The 24,213-nt window shown below is 51.6% G+C and overlaps 1 protein-coding gene across 1 annotated transcript in view; it reads left to right on the top strand.

The window, feature by feature from the left end:
• Positions 1 to 21,152, top strand: part of CFAP77 (cilia and flagella associated protein 77) — a gene marked incomplete at its 5' end in the record, with an annotated part of 59,887 nt that extends 38,735 nt beyond the window's left edge. Inside the window, one exon of the mRNA XM_082625523.1 lies at positions 20,456 to 21,152. Coding sequence (XP_082481649.1) covers positions 20,456 to 20,578 — 123 coding nt within the window. The 3' untranslated portion in view covers positions 20,579 to 21,152. The remainder of the gene's footprint in view (positions 1 to 20,455) is intronic.
• Positions 21,153 to 24,213: the final 3,061 nt, after the last annotated feature.

The raw sequence follows: 24,213 nt of genomic DNA, 5'->3' as shown, positions 1-24,213 counted from the left end.
GTCTACGCTGAACTCTGTCAGAAATAATTAAACACCTTTCACACGGAAAAGCAGCAGGCAGGGCGCGGGTGCTCCCGGGCTGGGTGAGCGCTCAGCAAGCTGGCTTTCCATCCATCCCCACCCGGCACCGCACGGGGCACCTCCGGATCTGGGCCCAGAGGGACCAAGGAAAGGGGCAGAGACACCCCTCGGTGGGGTTCCCTGTCCGGTCACACGGGGTCCAGCGCTATCTCCTAGTCTGTGTGACCAGCAATTGCCACGCGAGGGCCAGTGCCCAGAGGGAGGGTTAGCCGACAGCTGGCGAGTAGCCTGTCTGCCAGGATGTTCATAACAGGCCGCCAGCCAGCCCCCAGGCCTGGGCCAGCAGCTGGACCTCCCTGGGGCTCAGTTTCCCCACCTGAAAATGAGGGGGAAGCACTTGTTCTTGAGGGTCTCTTCCAACCCAAGGTTCCATGACCAAGGAGCCATGTGGCGTGAGGCACGGGGTCTTGTGGAGGCCGCAGACCCCAAACCCAGAGTGAACTGGGGCAGCTTCTCATTTTGGGGACAGGACATGAACTCATTGCCTCGTTCCTGAGTGGGGGGACCCCTGGGCCTGGGGCCACGCCCTCTGTGCCTGGTGGCCGGGCTTTCTCTGCGCTCCCTTCCGCAAGGCGTTCTGGGGGCCAGCGGGGAGGGAGGAGGGGGCGGTGCTGTATGTCTGTGTGCGCGTGACTCCAGGGTCAGCCAGACCTGGGCCACGTGGTGACCCTGCCATTCCTGACCTGTCACGTGGCTTGACCTGTCCAAGGCCCCGTTTCCTCTTCGGTCAAGTGGACCAGTGAGGTTCCCCTGGCAGGGCTGTTTGATGAGAACACGTGTTTAGCAGAGCGCCTGACCCTTATCAAGCCACCAGTAAATGGCAGCTGCCATGAGGGTGGTCCTGGTGATCATTCATTCATTCACAAATCTTATCTCTGAGCACCTTTGTGTCAGACCCTGTTCTCAGCACTGACCATATACTACTGTAGGGCTGCTGGCGACAGGCAAGGAGTGAGGTGGACAGACGGACGGGCGGACAGCTAACTGAGCAGGTGGACCACTAGACGGGGAAGTCTGGAGAAGCTCCAGCCCTAGGCGTCCAGTTCTCACAGCCTGAAATGCTGGGGAGATGTCAACCTGAGCTGGCAGCCCCGAGTTTGGGGGTGGGGATGACCTCCCACAACGATAACCGCATCAGCACAATGCGGACTTTTGTGTCCCTGGGTGGGGTTGGGCGGGGGGGGGGACAGGGCATCCCAGCTCACCCAGGACAGCCCTCCTTGGGTCTGGTTGGGAAGCAGACTAAGTAACAGCGCCCCCTCTGTTCTCAAAAGTGACCCGATCGGAACCATATATTCTATGGTCTCCTGGTATGAAATCAAGAAAAACAGACGGTTTATCCCCCTTTACAAAAAGACGGCCAGGGATAACGGCCCAGAGACAGAGGGGCGGGTGTCCCCAAGTACTTACGGCAGCACTGACAGGGGTGAAAGGCTGGACGTCGCAGGCAAGTAATGGCTTAGGTACGTGTTGGGAGATGTTACACAGGCATCGCAGAGATCATATACGACATCATGAAATAGTATACAGCCACTGAAAACACTGACTTCAGTCTGTACTTATTGACACTTTAATCATCTTTTCCCACTTTAATAATAATTTCCCCATATATTATTGGGGGAAAGAACCTGTGCTGCATGACCCCATCTGGATGGAGGCACCCATACACCACGCGGGGGTCTAGGCTCCAGGACAGACGTCCAGAAGGAGGGGCCCCGAGTAGCAGCGGCTGGGATCCCTGGGGTCAGCTGGAGGCTGGTTTACTTTCTCTGATGCTCTTCTCTGCACTGTTTCCATTTTTATAATGAGTTCCTGTAACTTTTACAAAACCAGTAAGTTTTTTTTTTTTTCAATGTTTTTAAAGGATGGGGACTCTACATCCTTCCCCTGGGTGCCTGTCCCTGTGCTCAAGCCCCTTTCAGCCCTGTTCCTCCCTACGGCTCGCCGAGCACTCCCCGTGCTGCCGGCCAAGCCTGGTTTCTCCTGTTCAGTTTCCATCAGGCGTGAAGGTCAGAGGCTGGCGCTCAGCCCCAGTCGGGAAAGCGGCTGACTTGCGGAGTCTGGATCTCTATGGCCAAGTCCGTGTTATAACGGGAGATCCAAGATCCATTTTAGAGGGGGGGCGTGCCCAAGCATCTCGGGGTCTCCACTTCAACCCGAACACTCCTCCTCTCCCCGCAAGCCCTCATCTTTCCTCCGCAGCCCCAATACCCACCGACATTACATAGCCATTCAGTCACTAAAGTATGAACAAATTGACTATATTTTCATTTGGCTTTTGGGTTCAGCCCCACTGCTTTAGAATAATGGCCCAAGCTATTAAGCTAACAGTTTGATTTACAAGCTCTTGTGCTCTGAACGCTGGGATCGGACTCCCCTCTTTGTGGAAGACTAACCCTGCCTCGGGTCTCCTGGGCCCCTGACTCACTAATAGAACAGGAGACGGTAGGGGAAAAAAAATCAGCAGTCAGCCAAGCAGTGACGCCCAGAGATGCAGCTGATTAGTGAAAGCTGCTGAATCTAAGAAAAGGATTTTCTTTCCCACCTTTAAGCTCTCTTACAAATCATAGCTGGCTGGAAAGTTAGCTCTCTGTTAAAGCCCCAGGGCAGGCTCTCAGCCCATCCACCCTGCGGCCCCCACCTCTCCAAAGGGCCCGCACGGTTCAAGTAAAGATGGACCGTTCTCCGCACGGGTGTCTCAAGCCCCAAAGTCACTCCTTCCAGACCCAGGAAGGGCAGATTCCAGATGGACTGCCCCTCCCTGAGGTCCCTGCACCAGTGATGTATTTTAAGAATGCTGTCGGTGTGTTGCCTCAGAATAAGAATCATCCCAGGTTGCCGTGTAGGGCACCGAGCACGAATGGAATATGTCACACGCAGAACGGGGCAATCGGAAGAATGATTCAGAGGCTCTGATGCTCTTGACATTTCTTCCCTAAATGCAGATTCCCCCTCCCATTATAAATCAGATCAGTATGCAGAAGGGCTGACTCGCCGAAGGAATAAAAGCAGGGGCTTAATTGGTTTTACATAATCCGGCACCTCGGAGAGACAGAATTTTTAGGCACCTGCTCACGAGGTGACATTGCTGCTCAAATCCCAGTGAGCTGAAGCTCTGGGGATGGGGACAAGACGAAAAGGGGCCGGGGAGGGGGGTGGGGGAGGAGAGGAGATCGCGGCAAAGTTTCTGGTGCAGCTGGAGAAATCTTGAAGTCTGAGGGAACCTGGGTCATGGAGGGAGGAGGCAGGCATCATGTGGGATGTGGGAGCTGGCAGTTGTAACAAAACAGCCCTGCAACCTGGCGACCCTCAGCCTGGCTGTCCCCATAATCTGTCGGGCACCCCTGGGAATTTTCAGTTTAATCCAGAAAGCACTTCACCCCCCACTGGGTGTGAAAATATTTCCAATTTCGTGTTGAAAATCAACCAGAAAATAGACTGAGATGGCTTGTTTTGACATCAGGCATCTATTTCTAATCTCTGGAGATAGCTAGAATCTCATGTTGAGTTTGGGAGTTGATAGGACTTGCCAGGTCCCCAATTGCTTCTTCCAGCTCATCCCCAAGAGAATAAATCCCCCACGATCTAAAGAGACTCTCCCGGGCTTAAGAAGGAGTTCGGGTTAACGTCTGCCACCTCTGGAATGACTTCCTCCATGTCTCCCTCATTTCCACATGTCCCCACTTGTCAGCCTCTGTTGCCAGGCACCAAGGCTGCGGGAGTGATGGGGTCCAAGCCGCCTGGCACGTGGCCAGCAGGAGGGTCCCGCAGATAAACAACATTCGATGATCTACTTGGATAAAGTCAAGGTTCATTCAAACTGAGGTTTGTCAAAAGTGCAGGCGAGATGAATCCAGAGGCCGGTATCCTCACATCTACAAGCCGCATGCAACACATAGAGCCTCCCTGGTTTCCCTCAGAGATGCAAAGTTCATGGGCGTCAGAGAACATAACACGTCGGAGAGGAAGGAAGATGATGGGGATGTTTTCTTGGCTTCTTCCCTTCCTCTCCTCAAAGAGAGCCTGGGAAATGATGCCTTAGCCAGTGCAAACAATGCGGGTAGTTGGACCAAAGTCCACTGGCTGGAGGTGCAGAGGAAAGGGCGTCCAAGAAGACGGCGCCCCCAGATGACAGCACAAAAACCACACCCGGCAGCTCACACATCCCAAGTGCCTCTTAGAGGCCAGGCTGCGTGCCTCGATGGATGGTCTCCTTTGGTGTCAATGCTCACAGAAACCAAAGCTTGGAGGCTTCAAGTCACGTGCCCCAAGGGTCACAGTTAACAAGTGGCAGGTGGTGGCGGAGCCCTCTGGCTGGCTGCCTCCAGGCCTCAGGCCCTGGAAGAGTCAATAAATACCACGGACCTGCAACCGAGGTCAGGGGCCAGTGGGGGCTAAACGCAGGACCTGGGAAGGGAAGAGAAGGGCGGTCAGGACCTCGGGTGTTTATAGGTGTCCAGAGGGTCGTGGCCAGCCCTGCTCTGGCTGATTTAAGCCCTCGCAATAAACGAAACTTGCCACTGCCCTGATAGCCTTTAGACTTTGACAAAACCCCGGAGCATCTTTTAAATGGCAGCTTGGCCCCAAGGCTAAAGAGGAAAGAGGCCATTGATGGAGGGGGGTGGGGATCAGGCTTGCTGTATCAAAAGGCCTGAGGCAGAGACGGAGCCCAGCAGGAGGGCCTAGCCTGTGGGCTCGGAAACCACACAGATGCGCCAGGTGCCATCCTGCCTTGGGCCTGCCTCTGCATCTGCATCTGTAAAGTGGGGCTCATGATGGCATCAAGTGAACTGTGCATGTAAAGCACTTGGCACGGGCCGGGCCAGGGGAAGGTCTCGGAGCAGTAACATCTCTGGGTTGGACGGGGCGTTGCCATCTGCTTCTCTAGATGAATGGTTCTCAGACTTGGCTGTGCCTGGGGTCCTCTGAGGAGAGGTATAAAATGCAGATTCCAGGGCCCCACCCAGGACCCCAATCCAGTGGGTCTGGGGTAGCCACCAAGCCTGTGTTTTCAACAAGCAGCTCCCCAGCTCCCTGGGTCAATGTCAATTCCTCCTACACAGATATGTTTAAAGCACACATTCCCCAAGGCTGGCTGTGCCCTTTCATACATTTGCCATAAAGCAGGTTGGGGCTTCATAAAGAAACATCCTATTGGAGGCAAGGTGTCTGTCTATTAAACAGCCCTAAGGATTATGAACGTCTGTCTCAATCTGCTCAGACTACTCTCACAAAATACCATAGGCTGGGTGGCTTAAACAACGGATATTTATTTCTGGAGGCTGGCAGTTGGAAATCAAGGTGCCAGCATGGTCAGGATGTGATGAGGCTCTCTTCCTGGCTTACAGATGGCCACCTTCTCACTGTGACCTCACCGGGCAGAGAGAGGGAAAGCAAGCTCTCTGGTGTCTCTTCCTAAAATGGCGCTAATCCCATCATGGGGTCCCACCCTCATGACCTCATCCAAGCCTAACTACTCTCAAAGGCCCCACCTCCAAATACCATCACGCTGGGGGGTAGGGCTTCACATGTGCATTTTAGAGGGACATGATTCAGTCCACAGCAGCTTCTTTCTCAAGTTCAGTCCAAGTCTGCCTCCTCTCTCTCCTTCTACCTTCCGCCTCAGGGTTGTGTTTCTCCCTCTGGAGCCCCATGGAACCACATGCTTCCCCTTCTAAGTGACAGCCCTGCAAATACCTGAGGTCAGACACTGTTTTGTCATCAATGTCCAGGTTCTGGACATCCTTGGGGCAGCGTTCTGAATGTCGATAGGTGGGACCCTGTGTTGTAGGGACAGTGGATTGCCCAGATGCTGTGACCTCTGCCAGCCGGTATGCATTCTCTACCTTTGTCCACAGTCACAGAAGATTCGTCAACTTGAACTGCCTTTCTACATATTTTTGAATGAAGTTGTGGGTACAAATATTGCAGAAAATAAAACCCCTCTTCTATTGATACTTAGAGATTTAGCTGAGCAAAGGAGATGGAGAGGATCTTTAAGGATGCTTGAATCTCAGAGGCGTTTCTAAAGGCTCTGTTGCCTTATCCCAGGTTCCTAAACCATCCACCCATCCATCCACCCAGGATTTGTTGAATGTCCACAGGGCGCCCCTAACAGTCGAGTAAGGTCCCCTGTCTGTTGGCATTTCCCTGGAACAGTGTCTGGAATATGGCATCAGCATCTTTGCTGTCTAGTTGAGGACACCTAACTCTAATATTCCTGTCTGTGACTTGACAGGGTCAGCCTCGTCAACCACAGAAAGAGTCTGCTCCTTCTTAAAAGATACTGGAAAAAAATTCTTCCTGCTCATTATTCTAATAAGAGAAAAGGGAAAGACAACACCAAGCCCCACCACAGTGTACCCCACCCCAATGGGCCATGGACATGGCACAGCCGAGTATGTCCTCGGCTTCCCTGGCAGCAACATAGGAGTTGTTCAACAGCCAAAATGAATAAGCGATAAGGCACTGACGGGCACTGCACGGACGGCTCAGCAAAGGACTTAATTTGCAGCCGAGCACAAAATCAAAGACTCTGTCAGCCGAGGAACCGTGCGCCTAGATAACCAACCACCTTGTGCTACCTGGGAAAGCACTGTCAGGTAAATTTCCAGAGAAAGTAATTAAGGAATCCCCATCGTCTAAATTCAGCAGCAAAATTTGAAACTCTGGAATTTGATGCTCGCCAGGGATCTGGTGTCTCCTCCCAGCTTGATCCTTCATCACAATGAACAGTAGAAGTTTATGAAGAGATCGGCTGGTGCGTCTCCCCCTCGCTCTGTGGAAGGTGCGCTCCCGCAGGCATTGTCTTGACGGGGAAGCAGTAGGCAGCAAATGAGATCGCCGCTTGTGGGACGGGGCTGAGATTAATATACAAATATATAGCCCTCTCTGAGATCTGGCAGGCGCCAATTAATATTTATCAAGTACCCACAGCCAGCACGATACTGCGTATCAACATGGAGAACATACAGTCCGCGGCGTCGGGGAGCCTACCCTCTGACTCAAAAGCTACAAGCAGATAGATGCTCCATGTGCTCGGAGGCCCCCGCCCGGATCGGGAGTTTGGGTTAATATTTACAGCCCGTGGCCTCCTCTTTCTGAGACAATGAGGAATTCTCAAGCAGGCATCCTCCTCACTGTGGCCTCCATGGGGTGAGCACCCAAGCCTCTGGGGCCCACCCCATTCACAAAGGTTCTCCATCAACACATCTCCTTCCCTAACCCCCTCCTTAGCTCTTCCTTGAGTTTAAAATAAGAGAAGTCCATTAAAGTAAAAGAAGTCCTGCTGTCCGTTGAAGCTTAGAGTCCAGCGTGACCATCCATATCCTGATATCTCTAAGTGGGGCGAGCGGGCGAAGCATCCCGCTGGAGTCGCCCACTGCCCCCTCGCAGGCTGAGCCCCTCCAGCCGAAAGCCTCTGGGCCACCCCTCAGAAGAATAGTGCCAGCCGGTGCCCATCATCTGGGCTCTGAAAAGGAAAGGGGAGACCTCCCCCCCACCTTCCTGGCAGCTCCGCTTGTCACGGTGCTTGCTGACAACCCCATTGAAAACAGCCCTCGCTGCCTCGCTGTGAAGCCTCCTCCTGTCTCCCATTCACTCCTTCCTCAGACGGTTTTTGAAAGCCGAAAAGTCTGGAAAAACACACGCTCCCCCCAGCCCACCCCCCGGGCCCGTCACCGAGGGAGAAGTGGCGGCAGCTTGGGTGAGCAGGCCTGCCGAGCATCCTCACCTGGCCCCATGGTGCACCGCCTCCAATTAAATCAAAATGGTTTGTTTTTAATGGTCTTTTACACTGACAAGTGGGCGATCATTTTGGGCCCACGAGCTGTCAGGGAACTGAGGCAAATCCTCGGTTGATAATGCCCAATGCTTCCAATTAGGAGCTGAGGCCGCTCCTGGCGCACTAACGATTCCCCAGCCGCCCCCCAGGCCCCTTTGGCGCTGGCTGTTTCTTCTTCCTTCTCCACTGCAAATTACTGACACAAAACGGAAGGCCCCGCGTCTCCTCCGCCACGCCAGGCCCGGGCCCTGTTGGGCTTAATGAGCCGATGGAAGTTTCGTGGCTCCGGCGCTAAATTCTTTTCTTGTTTGACAGCTGCTCGGCTAAGGCGAGTGTTGACCTTATAAAAGATTTAGTGTTTCTCATTATTTTCTGTCAAGCTTCACAAGTGATGGCTGTGCGGTTATCATTTGCATCCTGGGGTGCGTGTGTGTGTGTGTGTGTGTGTGTGTGTGTGTGTGTGTGTCGGACGGGGCTCTGAAGTGGAGACGGGGAAACGGGAAGGGGTCTTTCTCTCCCTTCGTTGCATTTGGGTCCCGCACACCAGCTACTGGCTTGACATCCTTCTCGGGCTGAGGTGTTTCAAAGAGAAGGCAGGATGCAAAGCACGGAGGACGGATGGTTCGATGGCTTCGGGGCCTCCCAGATGGAACTCTGGTGGAGGCACCTCGAGGCTGATGGACTCCCAGAACCTGGGGACGACAGCCCAGCCAGGGACGGACATGCTGGGCAAAAGGATGGGCTGAGGTAGACGTGGTCCTGAGGACGGTTTTAAGGCTACACTCAAGACCTCATCACAGGGAACTCACTCTTTTCTTACAGGCCCCATTGAAAGCCGTCGCCAGCAAGGCTTTTCTCTCTGCTCTGCATCCTGAATGAGGATTTAATGTCTTTAAAAAAGCAGAACCGATTTTTTCTAAGTGGCACACATTATTGTCCCCTGTGGGATGACTATGGGAGCATGTGTTAGTCTTTATTTGGCTCCTGCACCCATGCCAACTGGGGGCCGCTCTGTAAATAACAAGACTCCAGGGAGTCCACGCTGGCGGCTCCATCTCCCCTCTTTCATTCCCTGTGTTCTCCCCTCACTCTAACCTACCCACTGGTCTTCCCAGGTGAGGGTGCCCGAGGTTGCCTAAAGAGGGAGAGAGACAGTTAAGGGCAGGTGAACGCATGGATGTCTTCTCCCAGGGGTTCTGAGTCTTTGTTCCTCCTTGTTACCGTGGGAGACTCTGCTTGGATCCTCTTAGAGCAAATACACGGCACCCTCTCCCTTCCACGCCCATGGCAGATCTTGCTAATCAATCACCGCACACTTTTTCATGAGCCTAGATTCAGCCTGAGAATATTATTTTTTTTAAGTTTATTATTTATTTATTTAATTTATTTTTGGCTGCGTCGGGTCTTAGTTGCAGCACACGGACTCTCTAGTTGAGGCGCGCGAGCTCAGTAGTTGTGGTGCGTGGGCTTAGTTGCCCTGCGGCATGTGGACTCCTGGTTCCCTGACCAGGGATCGAACCCACGTCCCCTGCATTGGAAGGCGGATTCTTTACCACTGGACCGCCAGGGAGGTTCCCTGAGAATATCTGATGACAGAACGTGGGCATCAGCCACCATCACGGGAAGCGCCGCCTACTTGCCATCCCTGCCTTAGAGGGGCCATTTAAATAAACTGCTAAGGATCCTAAAAGTCCTTGCCTTTTTTATGCTACACCAAGATGATTTTTATATAAAAGGAAATAAAATATCATCCACCAAAGGAAACTAGATACATTGGACTTCACCAAAATGAAAACCTTCGGTGCTTCAAATGATGCTATCAAGAAAGTGAAAAGACAACCCCCAGAAGAGGAGAAAGTATTTGCAAATCAAATATCCCATAAGGGACTTGCCTCTATGAATGTAAATATTACTCTTACAACTCAGTAATGAAAAGATAACCCACATTTTTAAATGGTCAAAGGACATGAGTAGATATTTCTCCAAAGAAGATATACACAAATCATCAATACACACATGGAAGATGCCCAAAGTCATCAGTCATTAGGGGGATGCAAATCAAAACCTCAGTGAGATACCGCTTCGTACCCAAGAACTAGGATGGCTGTAATAAGAAAAGACAATAACAAGTGTTTGCAAGGACACAGAAATCAGAACACTAATACATTGCTGGTGAGAATTTAAAAATTGTGCAGCCACTTTGGAAAACACTGTGACAGTTCCCCAAAAGGCTAAACACAGTTTCCATGTGACCCAGCAATTCTGCTCTTAGGTGTATACTCAAGAGAAATGAAAACACACATCCATGCAAAAACCTGTGCATGAATGCCCCTAGCATCATTATTCATAATAGCCAAAAAGGGGAAATAACCCAAGTGTCCATCAACTGATGAATGGATAAACAAAATGCGGTAGATCGTACAGTAGAATATTACTCATCAATAAAAAGGAATTAAATAGTGAAACATGCTACAGCATGGATAGACCCTGAGGATGTGTTACGTTGAGTGAAAGAAGTCAGTCACCAAAGGCCATGCACTGTATGATTTCATCATTAGAAAATGTCCAGAATAGGGAAATCCATAGAGATAAAAAGTAGAATAATTGTTGCCAGGGGCCAGGAGGAGGGAAATGGGGAGTGATTCCAAAGGGTACAAGGTTTCTTTGGGGGATTATGAAAATATTCTAAACTTAGATTATGCCGGTGGTTACACAACCCTATGAATATACTAAAAATCATTGATTTATGCACTTTGTTTTTTGGAAGAAAAATTTTTTCTTTTTTTTTTTTAAATTTTAACTTAATATTTATTTTATATTGGAGTATACTTGATTTACAATGTTCTGTTAGTCTCGGATGTACAGCAAAGATTTATACACTTTAAAAGGGTAAATTTATCTCAGTAGAGCTGTTTAAAAAAAAAAGAAACTTGAAAAAAAAATAGCCCACCTGAGTCAGACGAGTACTCATCACCCAGATTCTGTCTTTAGAGCCTTGAACAGGGTGATAACTGGGCACCAAGAAATAGCCTCAGATGGTGAGGGAGGGTCTTGTGTGGCCCCAGCCTCCCCAGTGAGCTATTATGACTCTCGCTTACCTGCAGCCCACTAAACTTAGACACTGAAGAAGCAGAGGTGGGCACCAACCTGGAGCTTTTTGGAAAATTCAAACACCCCGCCTTGGTATTACCCTGTTATTTATCTACCAGCACCTGGCAAGCAGATTCATTGTTCAGTTTTGATCTCAACTGCTGCTGACTAGCCTTAGCTAATCCTTGGGAATGATCTAGAGATATTGTTTGGCTTCTTGAAATAGCAAAACGATTCTTATGTTCAAAGACATGCATGACTCTCTTTTCTTCTGCCGCAGTAAGCCTCAAGAACTCCACAGTCAGCGGAGCAGAAACCTGGTTCCGAGGTCTGGCTTTGCCGCTTGGTAGCTGGGTCTCCTTGAGCCAGTGTCTTAACCATCCTGAGAATCAGTCTCCTCTCTTGTCAAGTGAGGCTGGTACCCCCAGCCCTCACCTGGGGGCCATCACTCTTCCCCCTTCACCTGACACGGTACCCCGAGGTCCCACATTAGACCTTGTGGGCAGGCAGGATGTTTGTTTTTCTAAGCCCGGGTTTGGATGTTCTTTGAAAACACAGCATGTGTCAGCAGGGCGGGTCAGGCCCTGTGTCCTTGCTCCATCTATTTTTGGACCACAGAGAAATTGGAGCCGGTAGCAGAATAACAATTTAGGGGACCAGATGTCTCAGGAGAGACTGCCACCCTCGTTAATTACTTACACGACAGACCTGCTACATCAGAGCCCAGGACCCACCGTGCCCGCCGACATCCTGCATGGATTTGTGTTCTACAGGGCCTCTGACCTCCAGCTGCCCGAGCTTGGCAGAAATTACTGACCTGGGACTGATCCATAATTTTCAAGTACCTCTCATTAGAGGAGACAGCCCCTCAATCTTTTAAAGCAAAATCTCTCCCAGTCACCTGAGCGGTTGTCACTTAAAAAAAACTAAACTAAAATCTCTATAGCTGTCATTTTTTTTTTTTTTTTAGCTCTTTGGGAGATTTTTTTTTTTTTAATCTTGCTATTTTTTCCTCAGATCGTACCTTTTTGCCTTCTCGGCCCCCAGACTTGGCACTGGAGGGCTTGGTGTCCAGTTGGGGGACCATTGTGAGGCTCATGAGAGAGGTCTGGATAGCAGCTGGCCCGGCTGCCCCTTTTAGGAGGAGGTGTCGGGAGGATCTTGGGAAAGCTGCTCAGTTTGTGAACCTGACCGGTGGGTGGGTTCCTCCCGCTGTGGGGCACAAGCCAAAGTCACACACCACTGGTGGTGACACTCCTTTTGGCAGCAAAACTCCGGATTCAAATGGAATCAAACACAAAATCTCCAACAAACTGCTCTCATAAAACAGGAACTGCTTCTAAATTGCAGGTGTGTGGAGGGAGAGACCTCTGGCCCTGTGTCGCTTCTCCAAAACGCAGTTTGAATATCACCTCTTGTGTTTTCATCTTAAAAAGACAAAAAGGCAGGGCTTCCCTGGTGGCGCAGTGGTTGAGAGTCTGCCTGCCGATGCGGGGGATACGGGTTCGTGCCCCGGTCCGGGAGGATCCCACATGCCACGGAGCAGCTGGGCCCGTGAGCCATGGCCGCTGAGCCTGCACGTCCGGAGCCTGTGCTCCGCAACGGGAGAGGCCACAACAGTGAGAGGCCACGTACCGCAAAAAAAAAAAAAAAAAAAAAAAAAAAAAAAAAGGCAATACTCCCTTACAGATAAAACAGAAGCACCCTCTGCTTCCCTGTTCTCACCCCCTCCCTCCCAGAGGCAATGCCAGGCATAACTTCCGGGCACATTCTTTCCTCCCATTTCTTTCCGTTTAACTAGATTCATGCACAGGCTTGAACAACACAGGGGATCGTTCTGTAGGTTTTACGTTTTTCGTGTAAATGGCATCATACTTACGTTCCATCTGTAAATGAAGCTTTTTCCCATGCAGCATTGTGTTTTTGGCTCAGCTGGGCCTGGAGCAGCACTGTTCCACAGAACTTTCTGTGATCATGGGCGTGTTCTGCAGCTGCCCTGCTCAATGCAGTAGCCCACGTGGGCACACGGGCTTATGAAGCCCCTGGAATGCGGTCTGCATGACAGAGCGACGGAATTTTTCATTTTATTTCATTTTCGTTGGACAGGCCCTCTCTGGAGTGGTCCTTTTAACGGATGCCGATGATTCCACTGCGTGAATTCACCACCTTCGGTATATCCAGTCCCCTCGGATGGGCATGCGGTTGTTTCCAGGATTTTGTATCATGTTATAATGAGGATTCTTGTACACGTTGCTTGGTGGACCTTTTTGAAGGTCTCTCCGGGGTATATACCTAAACATGGACTCGTGGGTTCATAGGCTCCAGCCTTTCTAGCTAAAGCCAAATCTCTCTCCAAGTGGTTGTACCAATGAACACCGTCGCTGGCAGTGTATGAAAGTTCCCATTTCTACTGTCGGACCTATGACTATTAGTACCAATCTGATGGGCGAGAAATGGTATTTCTTGCTTTGTTCCCTGATTACGTACTTTAGGTTGAGCCCCTTTCCCCGTGTTTGCTGGCCTTCAGATCTCCCCTCCGTGACCTGCCCTGTTCATCCCTTCTGCCTGTTTTTTTTTTTGTCACCGTCGGACTGCAGCACCACTTTCACCCTCACCTCATCCCCACCTTATCCTTCAAGTATCTGCTTGTATGTTATTTCCTCGGGAAGTCTCCTCTGGCCCCAAAGTCTGAGTTTTTAATTCTCTGTATTATAAGCTCTTACAGAATCTGGTACTTCTTTTAATAGTTAGCACAACTGGACTTCCCTGGCCGTCTAGTGGTTAAGACTCAGTGCTTCCACTGCAGGGGGTGAGGGTTCAATCCCTGGTTGGGGAACTAAGATCCCACACAGCCAAAAAAATAAATAAATAGTTAGCACAACTATAAGCGAATAATTAGTTGTGTGCTCATATTTTTATTACTAGTTTCCTGGCTCTATGACAGTAGAGGCTTTCTAAATTCTCCCTGAATCATGGTACCTAGTGTAGAGTCTGGCACACAGTGGGTACTCAGTAAGTATTCAATAAGTGAAATAATGAGCACATAGATGAAAGGGCAAGGGTCACACCTTATCCCCTAACCCAGATCACATGGGCACCTTCTCTATAGCGGCACCAGTTTATTCCACGTAGCGATTTTCTGTCAAAATGGATCAGACTTTTCAAACAAGCATAAAAACTCAACAAATACCAAACGGTCTGATTCACACAGATCACTTTGGCACCAAAGAAATTAAATTAGAAATCGGTCAAAACGTAACTAACAAAATTGCCTGGAAATTTAAAACCATATTTATAAATAACTTCAGGACCAAAGAAGAAATCCAAACAGAAATTTGATAGAGATTAGATGAAAAGAGAACCGAACAAAAATAAAGGTAACTCAAAACTTGTGAGATGAGATAAAAGAAAATGTAGAGGGAAACACAGTTGCCAATGCTATGTTGTATAAATGTTAATACTAGAGGGAAAAAAAAAGAAAGATTAAAAGGTAATTATAGCTAAGCAGACAACTCTAGATGCTAGAAAAAGAACAACAGAGAAACTTCAAAGAAGGAAGCCATGAAGTCAAGAGCAAAATTAATGAAATGTCAAAGGCACAATTAAGGGTATCAATCAGATGAAAAGCTGGCTCGTTTTAAGTAGATCAGAAAAGCACAGATGCTTTCAAATGAATTGGGAAATGGGATCCAGGAATCTAGATCCCCTGGGGGCGGAGTGGGGCCCATAGTGGGCAGGGCGTGGACCTCAGGAAAAGGCAATGCTAGTGTCAGCTCTGCCCAGGACCACGGAGACCCTGGGAGAATCGCTTCCCACCTTTGGGCCTTGGGCTTTCCATCTGTATCATGGGAGAGTTGGATTCAGTGATCTCCGAGGTCTCTTCCAACCCCAGGTTTCTGGGAATCTTTTATTCCAGTCTGGTTGCAGAGAGGCAAAGGGTGTTATCCAGGGATTACAATTACGATCCTAGGACCAGTGTTGAATGCAAATCTTTTTTAAGATCTGCCAGTTGCCCACCTCCTCCCTTTCCTCATCTTTGTCCCCCAGTCACACTGACTGGCTTTCATTCCCTCCCATTTGCCCAAATCTGCTCAGGGTTTGGACTGTTCCCTCCCATCTAGGACATTTTTGCCTTCCTCTTCCCCTGGATAGCTCTCTCATCCTCTCTAGAAAGAACTTCCTGCCCCCCAGATGGAGTTAGAATTCCCCAGTCCACAGTCCTATTAAATTGCCATTAAACAATCACACGTCTAATGTGTTCAGCGGCCACCTCCCAGGCCGTCTTGCAGGGTCCATGTGGGTCTGCCTTATTCACCAGTGTATCCCCAGGGTGTACTGTGCAGTGCGGACGCCCGGTCTGCACTTATTTGGGCAATGTATTGAGATGCTCCCCCTTCAAATAGGACCAGCACCTTCGCCAACCCGCCCGTCCTGCTCCCAGGGCTGCTGGTGGGCCGGTGGCGCTCGTCTCTTATTTACCTGCATTGACCTAAGAGCGACTCAGCTCCATTCAGCAGAGCTGTCTCCTGCCAAAGCCGTTACAATTTCTTAGCTCCAGGCGGAGACAGACTGCAGATGGCTTAATTTAGAAGCATCTCAGAAGGAATTCTTTGCTCCACAGCTCTTCATCCTTTGACTCCGGGGGTCCACAGGGTCGTGACCACAAGCGCTTGAGGCCTGACTTGTAATTAGGACCCTCATCTCTGGCTGAGCCGCTATTTTAGGAGGAGAGAGCATGCGTGCGTGCGTGTGCGCGTGCGTGCGTGCATGTGCGCGTGCGTGCGTGCGTGCAGGATGGGAGCCACATGTTCCCAGCAGTGCCTTTCACTTGCCTCATTTCCTGAGCATTTATTGAGAGTGGAGATTATCGGTAAAGATCTGGGGCCAGGACTCCCAGATCTGGGGCTCTGGGTCTCTGAGACCTGGGGCAAGTGACTTAACCTTTTGGGGCCCCTGTTTCCCCATCTGTAAAATGGAGACAACGTCTGGGTACTCTGAGGCTTGTGTGAAATAAGTGCACTGCACCTGACAAACGGCAGGTCTGTTACTGTATCAGCCTGAGGGTCCCAGCCACCAGCCTCCGGAACAAATGCTGCAGAGGGGCGCCTGCTTCTTGGCATTCTGAAAGCTGGAACGCCCCTCTCCGCGGACTCCCATGCTCTGCTTGGGGCTCTGGGGATTTCATGGGTACAGAATAGGCCCCCTTTCCCTTCTCTTTCTAAAGAACAACCTCAGGAGGGCAGGGGTGAAGCTCCTGCTTGAGTAAGCTCTCAGGAGAGTCGGCCAGGCCCAGCAACTAAGCATCTCCTTCGGTTTTCACCTCCAGACCCACGCACGACCCCTCCACTCCTTCTGCTGACACCATTTCCCCTGCCGTACCTCCCTTCCACCTCCCTCATCCCAATCCTTCCAGGCCCACCTGGCCTGAGAAGCCCTCCTTGACCACCTGAGGCCAGGTGAGTTCCGCCCTCCTCCTTCCTTCACTCTCTCATTCATTCATTCACTCATTTGTTCACTCTTCCAACTTTGTTTCAACACTTCCTGAATGCCAGGCCCCATGTCAGGCACTGGGCGTCCTCAGGGAACAGGGCAGGTGCAGACCCCACCTCTTAGGGCTCTGGGGCTGGACACTCACCTAAGCTCCCCTGGATCCACCCCAGGGATGACTTAAGTCTGCAAGAGTCCAGCCGGAATGGGGACCACATACGACACGCTGGCCTTCCCCATGTCAGCCCAGTGCTGCTGAGAACATAGTAGGTGTCAGAACGTGTGTGGTCAGTCACTGGGGTGAACCTCCTATGCCCAAAACACCCCTTTGGAAAACCAGGGGAAAATGGAACTGGGAATGCCAAAGTACAAAGGGTGTGGCGCTTCACCATCCCTGGCACATAGGTGCTGAATAAATACTTTTTTAGATGGATGGATGAATGAATATCTCTTCCTTGACAAAGTTTCTAAGTAAAAGGAGATTGCAAAAAAGAAAATATTTCCTAGGGTTCGCTTTTATTTGTGTGCTGGTTTTAACCTGATTACCTCTAAGCTGAGCAGGCCCTACGGCCTGGATCCTCCACCTACTCAGGAGATGAGAGTGAGTTCTGAGCCTGCTGCCATCAGCACCACCCACCAGCAGGATCACCCACCATCAGCATCAAATCAACACCACCCACCACCCACCATCAGCACCAAATCAACACCACCCACCACCCACCATCAGCATCACCCACCATCAGCACCACCCACCATCAATACCACCCAACATCAACACCACCCAGCATTCCTGCATGCTGAACTACTCAGGGAATGGCTTGAGGGCTGCATTTGTTTCCCAAGGCTGCCATAACAAACTACCAAACACATAGTGGTTTAAAGAATAGAAATTTATTCTCCAACAGCTCTGGAGGCCAGGACTCCAAACTCAAGGTGTCAGCAGGGTCGCACTGCCACTGAAGGTTCTCGGGGAGAAGGCTTTCTTGCCTTTTCCAGCTACTGGTGGTTCCTGGCGTTCCCAAGCTCTGGCTGCATCACTCCAACCTACGGCTCTGTCTTCAGGTGGACTTCTCCTCTGTCTGTGTCTTCTGTCTCTTACAAGGATGCCTGTCATTGGATTTAGAGCCCACCTGAATATTCAGGATATTCTCATCACAGGACCCTTAATTACATCTACAGAGACCCTCTTCACAAATAAGGTCACATTCACAGGTTCCGGGGTTAGAATGTGGATGTATCTGTTGGGGGGAGGTCACCATTCAACCCTTTACAAGAGCCACAGAGGGGCATGTAGAGTTGCAGAGATGTAGACTTGCAGAGCTGTGCTTCCCTGTTAAGAACGACTGGTGACCGGGCCCTAGGGACAGAACTATTGCCACTCTGAACACTACCGATGACCACGGAGGTCTAAGAGGCCCAGGAGGCTGGGCATCCAAATCAGCCGAGGTACCCAGGAGGCGTTACTGAGCATCTCTAGCTGCCTTCTGGGAAGCACGGTGTCAGGAAAATCACGTCACTGTGTAAAAGTTCCCACCCCTTGCTGGAAGGGATACAAGATGTACCTTGGAAAAGGCCTTTTGTTTATGGCTACTTTCCTCCTGCACAGTGTATTGGAACTTCTCTCTTCTCAATAACTTCTGTGAGACCACTTGGCAATTTTTCTGAAACTGGAGATTGAGCTGAGAACAAGATCGTGGTATGATTGATTGAAATGAGCTGACACCAGGCATTGAGCCTGGGTCTGGGTGGGGCTTCGGTGACTGTAGGAAGGGCCTGCCCGGGTGGACTCAGAGCTTCGGGATTGGGCTCAGGCCCTGCCCGGGTGACAAGAGCCCCGGATGATCCTGACATATATCCCAGACACCCGAAACCTGAGGCCGGAGCTGGGATGGCTCCCAGAAATGCCGCCACACTTACAAAGCGTCCATGAATCTCCTGCGCTGTTTGTACGTTAGGACTTGTGGGTACTTATTTTCCCAGAGGAGAGGGTCATGGCTTTCTGCAGGGTCTCCAGAGTCTCCACACCCCCCAGAGAGTGAAGGATGCAGTTTTATGTCCCGGAATAACTAACCCAATCTACTTATCACCATTTGATTTTTTTATGGGTTTCTAATAAGCATTTGCAGCCCCCAACCCCCTTTTCACCCCATGAGTGAGGTGCAGGGAGTCCCCCCACTCCCCTGACACAGCATGAGGGGCAGCCAAGGCAGAATATTCTAGAAGGAATCTAGAACTTAGTGCCCAGGAGTTAGTGAGTGGGGAGTGGGTGCTAAAGCAGATTTTCTCTGCCACTGATTCCCTCTGGGGCCAACGCTGGACCAAACTCTGCTCCGGGCCTCGGTTTCCTCACCTGTAAAATGAACATGGTTACGTCGGATTCTGTTGTGGCCCCCTGTGACCTGATGTGCCTGATCTCCCCTGACGGCAAGCATGGCCCCCTGGACCTGAGGTTTGGGTCTCACTGACCCTAAGCCGTGGCCCAGACCTTGGACTGGGGGGCTCTGATGGGGTCCGGAGGGAGGCCGCAGATGCAGGACCCCGGGAACCAGGAGGCCACGTCAGCTCTGCACCTGAGTTTTCTGCTGTCAGGAAGCCACTTTGGGCCACAAGCTCTGGTTAAGGGTCATGACTTCCCCCCAGGCCCCTGTGCTCCCCCCATGGGGGCCAGAGTGTGGGACACCGAGCACAGAGACGTTCCCTACAAGTTCCTCCTGGCCTTCCCTCTACTTCCTTTTAATACCTTATCCTCTCCCAGTTTTTCTTTTCTCTCACCTTTCGTCACGGGAAGGCTGCCTGCAGCTCTGTGGTCTCAGCTAATGGCGTCCCCTGTGGTGGTGAGGGCACCCCCGGCCTGGTCCTGCACCAGAGCCTGCGGCCATCCTGGCCAGGGGTCCTGCCTTATCTCGAAGTCACGGCAGAGCCTTCAGCTGCTCCTGAGGACCCTCATCTGGGCCACCATGTCGCCTTGGGGACTTGAGCTGTGGGGCGCTCCAAGGCCAGCACGCATGTGGCCCCCTTAGCCTGGGAAACCCTGCTCATCCTACGAGCCTCCCCTTGTTTCCCAGAGAGGCTCCTGACTCCGGGGAGGGTTAAACCCACCTACCTGTGCTACTGACGCCCCCATCACTGCACTGATTTCCATGAAACAGCTGTGTAACCGTCGCCCACGTCTGCTCCCACTCCCCGGGGAAGAGAGAGTCCCTTGCATTCATCGCGGTACCCCAGTGCCTGGCACAGAGCTGTGCTCAGTTAATATGTGTGGCCTGAACGAGTGAGGGAATGCATGAATGAATGAATGAACAGATGCATAAATAAACAAGCAAGCCTGAACCCTTTCTACCCCGTGCCTCCCTTAGCTATCCTAAAAGAGAAATGCCATCTTACGGGAATCCTCTGGCATTTGGAGGTGGTGTCACAGACCCAGGAGACAGGAGAGGTTTCCGCTCACCACCATTTCTTGAGAGGCAAGGGCAGGCCAAAATACTGATTGCATAAAATTTTAACGACAGAGGCCCCCCACTCCTTGGATCTGGCTCTGGTTCTGGCGCAACTGAGTGTTGGCCCCTGGAGTGCGGGGTGGCCTCAGATGGCCCTGTGGTGATGGAGCGACAGCTGTGCCAGGAAGCCCCCCCTTGGAGAGGGCGGCTTGTGTGGGGTTCTAATGGTGGAGAATCAGCACGTGAAGGATGATGCCGGCTGTGAGGTCCCACTGCACGGTGAACCCAGTCCTCGGCAGGGGATATTTATCATGTACACGTCGTCCCGGCAACGAGCTGGACAAAAGGAAAAACAAGGGCCCTGGGCAGCCCTGCTCTCGCATCCCTGTCCCACGTCACCCCTCACTTTACCCCGCAGCACCGGGACAGCACTTTCCCTTCACTTCTTTCCCTCTGACAGCGATTTTTATTATTGCTCTAAGATGGAGGTAGGGGGCGGGCCAGGGAAGGGAGGGGCGCCCCCAGGCCGAGCCCCCGAGCACTCATGCCCACTGACCCGCTCTCCCTCTGTCCACAGGTGGGCCCCCATCTCGATACCTTCCCCACCGAGGCCCATCGCCAGAGAGCCTTCAAAGCCCACCGGGAAGAGTGTGCTGTGCGCCAGGGAACCCTGCGGATGGGCAACTACACCCACCCCTAAAGCCTTCTTGACACGGTAGAAAATCCTCCGAAGGACTCACCTTTCTTGCCCCAACTAACATGAGACAGTCCCCCTTGTTCTGCAGGTGCTTCCTCGGCCAGGACCTCAGATTCAGGTCTTAGTTTGATCGTTTTTGGTAAGAGCCCCCTCTTTAGAGTTAGCCACACTCGCTTCCCTTAAGCCCCAGGGACCCTCCACTTAGGGACCGCCCTCCTCCTGCAGGCCCCCCACCCTCTCTTCTCAAGCCCTCACCTGATAAGAGAAACCCAAAATCCAAGGCAGATTTTAGACTCCAGACTAAGGGGCGATTCTGAGGCTCTGCCCTCAAGTGTTAAAAACAACCCATGTTATTTGCTGCAGAAAGTGTGACATGCTTTGAAAGTCCTCATTTTATATTCCAAACATGAGTTTTAATTGCTCCTTTTGGGATTCCTGATATCTCTCCATGGCGGTACCATCTCTCTGGGACCTTTGAGGGCAGGAAGAGCCCACGTTCCTTACTCAGAGCGGCCCCCACCTCCTCAGTGCTGGGCCCAGATGGGCTCCTCCACCGGCACTGACTTTGGAAGGTCACCCTGCCCCCTCCCGAAAGAGAGAGACTTCCGGGGCTCAAAGTACCCAGGCTGGGGCACTTTGCACCTCAATCTTTCTGCAGGTCCTTTGGCTTCTCCCCACAGATTAGATACTGATCTATCTTAAATTAAAAGTGCTATTTGTCATCCTCCTCCTGTGCCTTTATTTGAAAGCTAGTAAACCTGTGAGCAGTGTGAGAACAAACCTCAGACTCTTTAAGGGAGATGACCTCCAAGACATCTCGACAGCACCTGTGCAAACCCCATCACTGACCTTCAGCCCGGATCTCTCCCTAGAATGCCACACTCATTTATCCAGCTGCTCCCCGGATGTCTCCACTCAAGCATCTGGCATTCGTCTCAAACCAACACAGCCAAGACAGAACTCTGGATTTTCTTCCACCAAAATCGCTTCTCCCTCCATTTTTCCCATCTCAAACTTGAGACCACCCAGATGCTGAAGACGAAAACCGTCACGACTCTGTTTCCTTCACGCTCTCATCCAATCCATCAACAAGCCCATCGATGTTACTTCCAAAAACACCCTGATTCATCCGTCTCTCCGAGCCCCCGTCATCTCTCTGGAGAACTGCAGTAGGTTCCTGAACCACCTTCCTGCTTCTGCCCACAATCCCTTCTCCACGGCTTGTCACCAGCCCACCCCTTCTTGTCATTTAGATCTTCGCTCAAAAGCCAAGTCCCCTACTCAGGGAGTTCCCTGGTGGCCTAGTGGTTAGGATTCCAGGCTTTCACTGCCATGGCTTGGGTTCAATCCCTGGTCGGGGAACTGAGACCCCGCAAGCCGTGTGGTGTGGCCGAAAAAGAAAAAGATATGAACAAGTCCCCCACTCGAAGGGCCTCCCTGGAGTAACCCTCAGTTAAACCCACACCAGCCTGTTTTATTCTCCGCAAAGCAATGAGCCCTTGTTTATTGCCTGTCTCCTCTTCTAGAAGGGAAGTGGCATGGGATCAGGGGTCTAAGGGCCCAGGGCCCAGACCTAAGGGCCTGTGGGATGACCTGCTGCCTGAACATCTGCTGTGGCTCCTGAGCCACAGGCTGAGTGCCTGGCGGGGACTATCCATCAGCCTAGGCCGGGAGACACACCGAGTCTGGTGACTACAGATCTGAGTGAGTTTCTTAAGCAGCCTCCCCACTCCCAATACACACACTCACTGCAGCTCCTTAGAAGCTAATTCCATAAAAATGCCACACACATTACCAACCCCCTCAGGAATCTGGTTCAGTGGGGGGCCTTGACAGACCCCACCCCATTCTAAGGGCCTAAAATTCCCCTCCCACCCCGCGAACCAGACAAGCATCCCTACTGGTCTTTGTTAAAGCCACCCTGCAGCCTTCTGACCCCCGGGGGGAGCGACCCCGGTGAGGGAGCAGGGCTGAGCCTGAGGGACCTGGCCACTGAGCAGGCAGCCATTCAAGGGCATGAAACCCAGCTCCACTAAGTAATTTCTGTGTGACCCCAAGAAAGTGTCCTAACCACTGTGTGCCTCATCTGTGAAACAGGACCCTGACACACCACAGGAGTTTTCATCAAGTGAAATTAGATAATGATTACATTCAAGAATGTGTATACGGCTTCCCTGGTGGCACAGTGGTTGAGAGTCCATCTGCCAGTGCAGGGGACATGGGTTCGAGCCCTGGTCCGGGAGGATCTCACATGCCGCGGAGCAACTAGGCCCGTGTGCCACAACTACTGGGCCTGCGCTCTAGAGCCCGCGAGCCACAACTACTGAGGCCAGCGCGCCTAGAGCCCGTTCTCTGCAGCGGAAGAAGCCACCGCAATGAGAGGCATGTGCACAGCAACGAGGAGTGGCCCCTGCTCGCCGCAACTAGAGAAAAGCCCACGCGCAGCAACGAAGACCCAACACAGCCAAAAAATTAAAAATAATAATAATTAAATAAATAAATTTATTTTTAAAAAAAGAATGTGTATAATGTGATTAGCACAGGATCTGGCACTTTTAAGCACTAGATGAATGTGAATTATTATTTTCTTCTTATTAATAAAGCACACTGCAAAGGGACAGCCGGAATTCTGTGAGCAACCAAGGGCAGAGGGCAGGATGCTCAAAGCCTTTGTGTCCACATGCATCAAGAAGGTCAAAATATTTGGAACTGAACCCACTCTTTTGTTCTGCAATCCCCAGTGGAAAGGGCAGGGGGTGACACATCAGGACACAGAATTTCCTGAAGGACCTGAAGTTAGACTCTATACACAGAAGAGTGAGCGATTCTGCCATGACAATGAGCAAGATGCCCCACTGCTCAGTGGTCCCTCCAGGCCTGCTTTTCCAAGGATTGGGCCAAGGAGGAGAATATGGACTTGGCCAGAAAAAGCTCCGGGAAATCTCTTTTTGAGATTGCAAATCCAATTGCTTCTTGCCTCAGAAGCAGGCAGGCCGCGTGCTGTGGGACTCGAGGGGGCTGTGACAGATGCCCTGGGAACACACCTGCACCCTCTCCTGGAGTCTCCCCAGCCTCTGTGTACTCCCGGGCCACGCTGGGGGGGCTCTCAGCAGGTTTCCTCCGCTCCTTGTCCTACAGCGCCACCCTCTGGCAGGTCTGAGTATGAGGCCAAGGAGGTGCCTGGCCCTTCCCTCCCTGCCTCCTTCCCTCCCCCAGCTGGGTCCTTCCCTCCTCATTAATTATTTGTGCCTCCACAAAGCCCCAGGTCCGATTCTGGTCTGATTCCGCCTTCGCCGGTATCCTGTCACACCGGCCAAACGCCTGTCCTGGCTCACGCTGACCCTGGCTGGGGGGTCTCCCGGCACAGCTGGAGTCCCTGACTATCCTTCCTGACCCAGGGTAGAGTCCCCAAAGGTTCCAGCCTGCAGGGGCCTTAGGGACCATCTGCTAACCTCCCTCCACCACCATCGTCCCCACTCCACAGATGGAAAAGAGATGCCAAAGGTGGCCTGAGTTCACTCAATAAGCCGGCCCCAGGCCAGTGACCGGTCCACTGTGCATTCCAGGGCCTGTCCCTCCAAACCACTCCTCAATTAAAGATGGGAGGAAATGGGGGGGAGGGCTTAGCTTTCCATCCC

Source organism: Mesoplodon mirus, assembly GCF_964341445.2.
Source record: "Mesoplodon mirus genome assembly, chromosome: 1".
In the NCBI taxonomy this organism is placed as follows: domain Eukaryota; kingdom Metazoa; phylum Chordata; class Mammalia; order Artiodactyla; family Ziphiidae; genus Mesoplodon; species Mesoplodon mirus.
The sequence above is the reverse complement of the archived record's forward strand: the minus strand, read 5'-3'. Positions and strand labels throughout refer to the sequence as shown.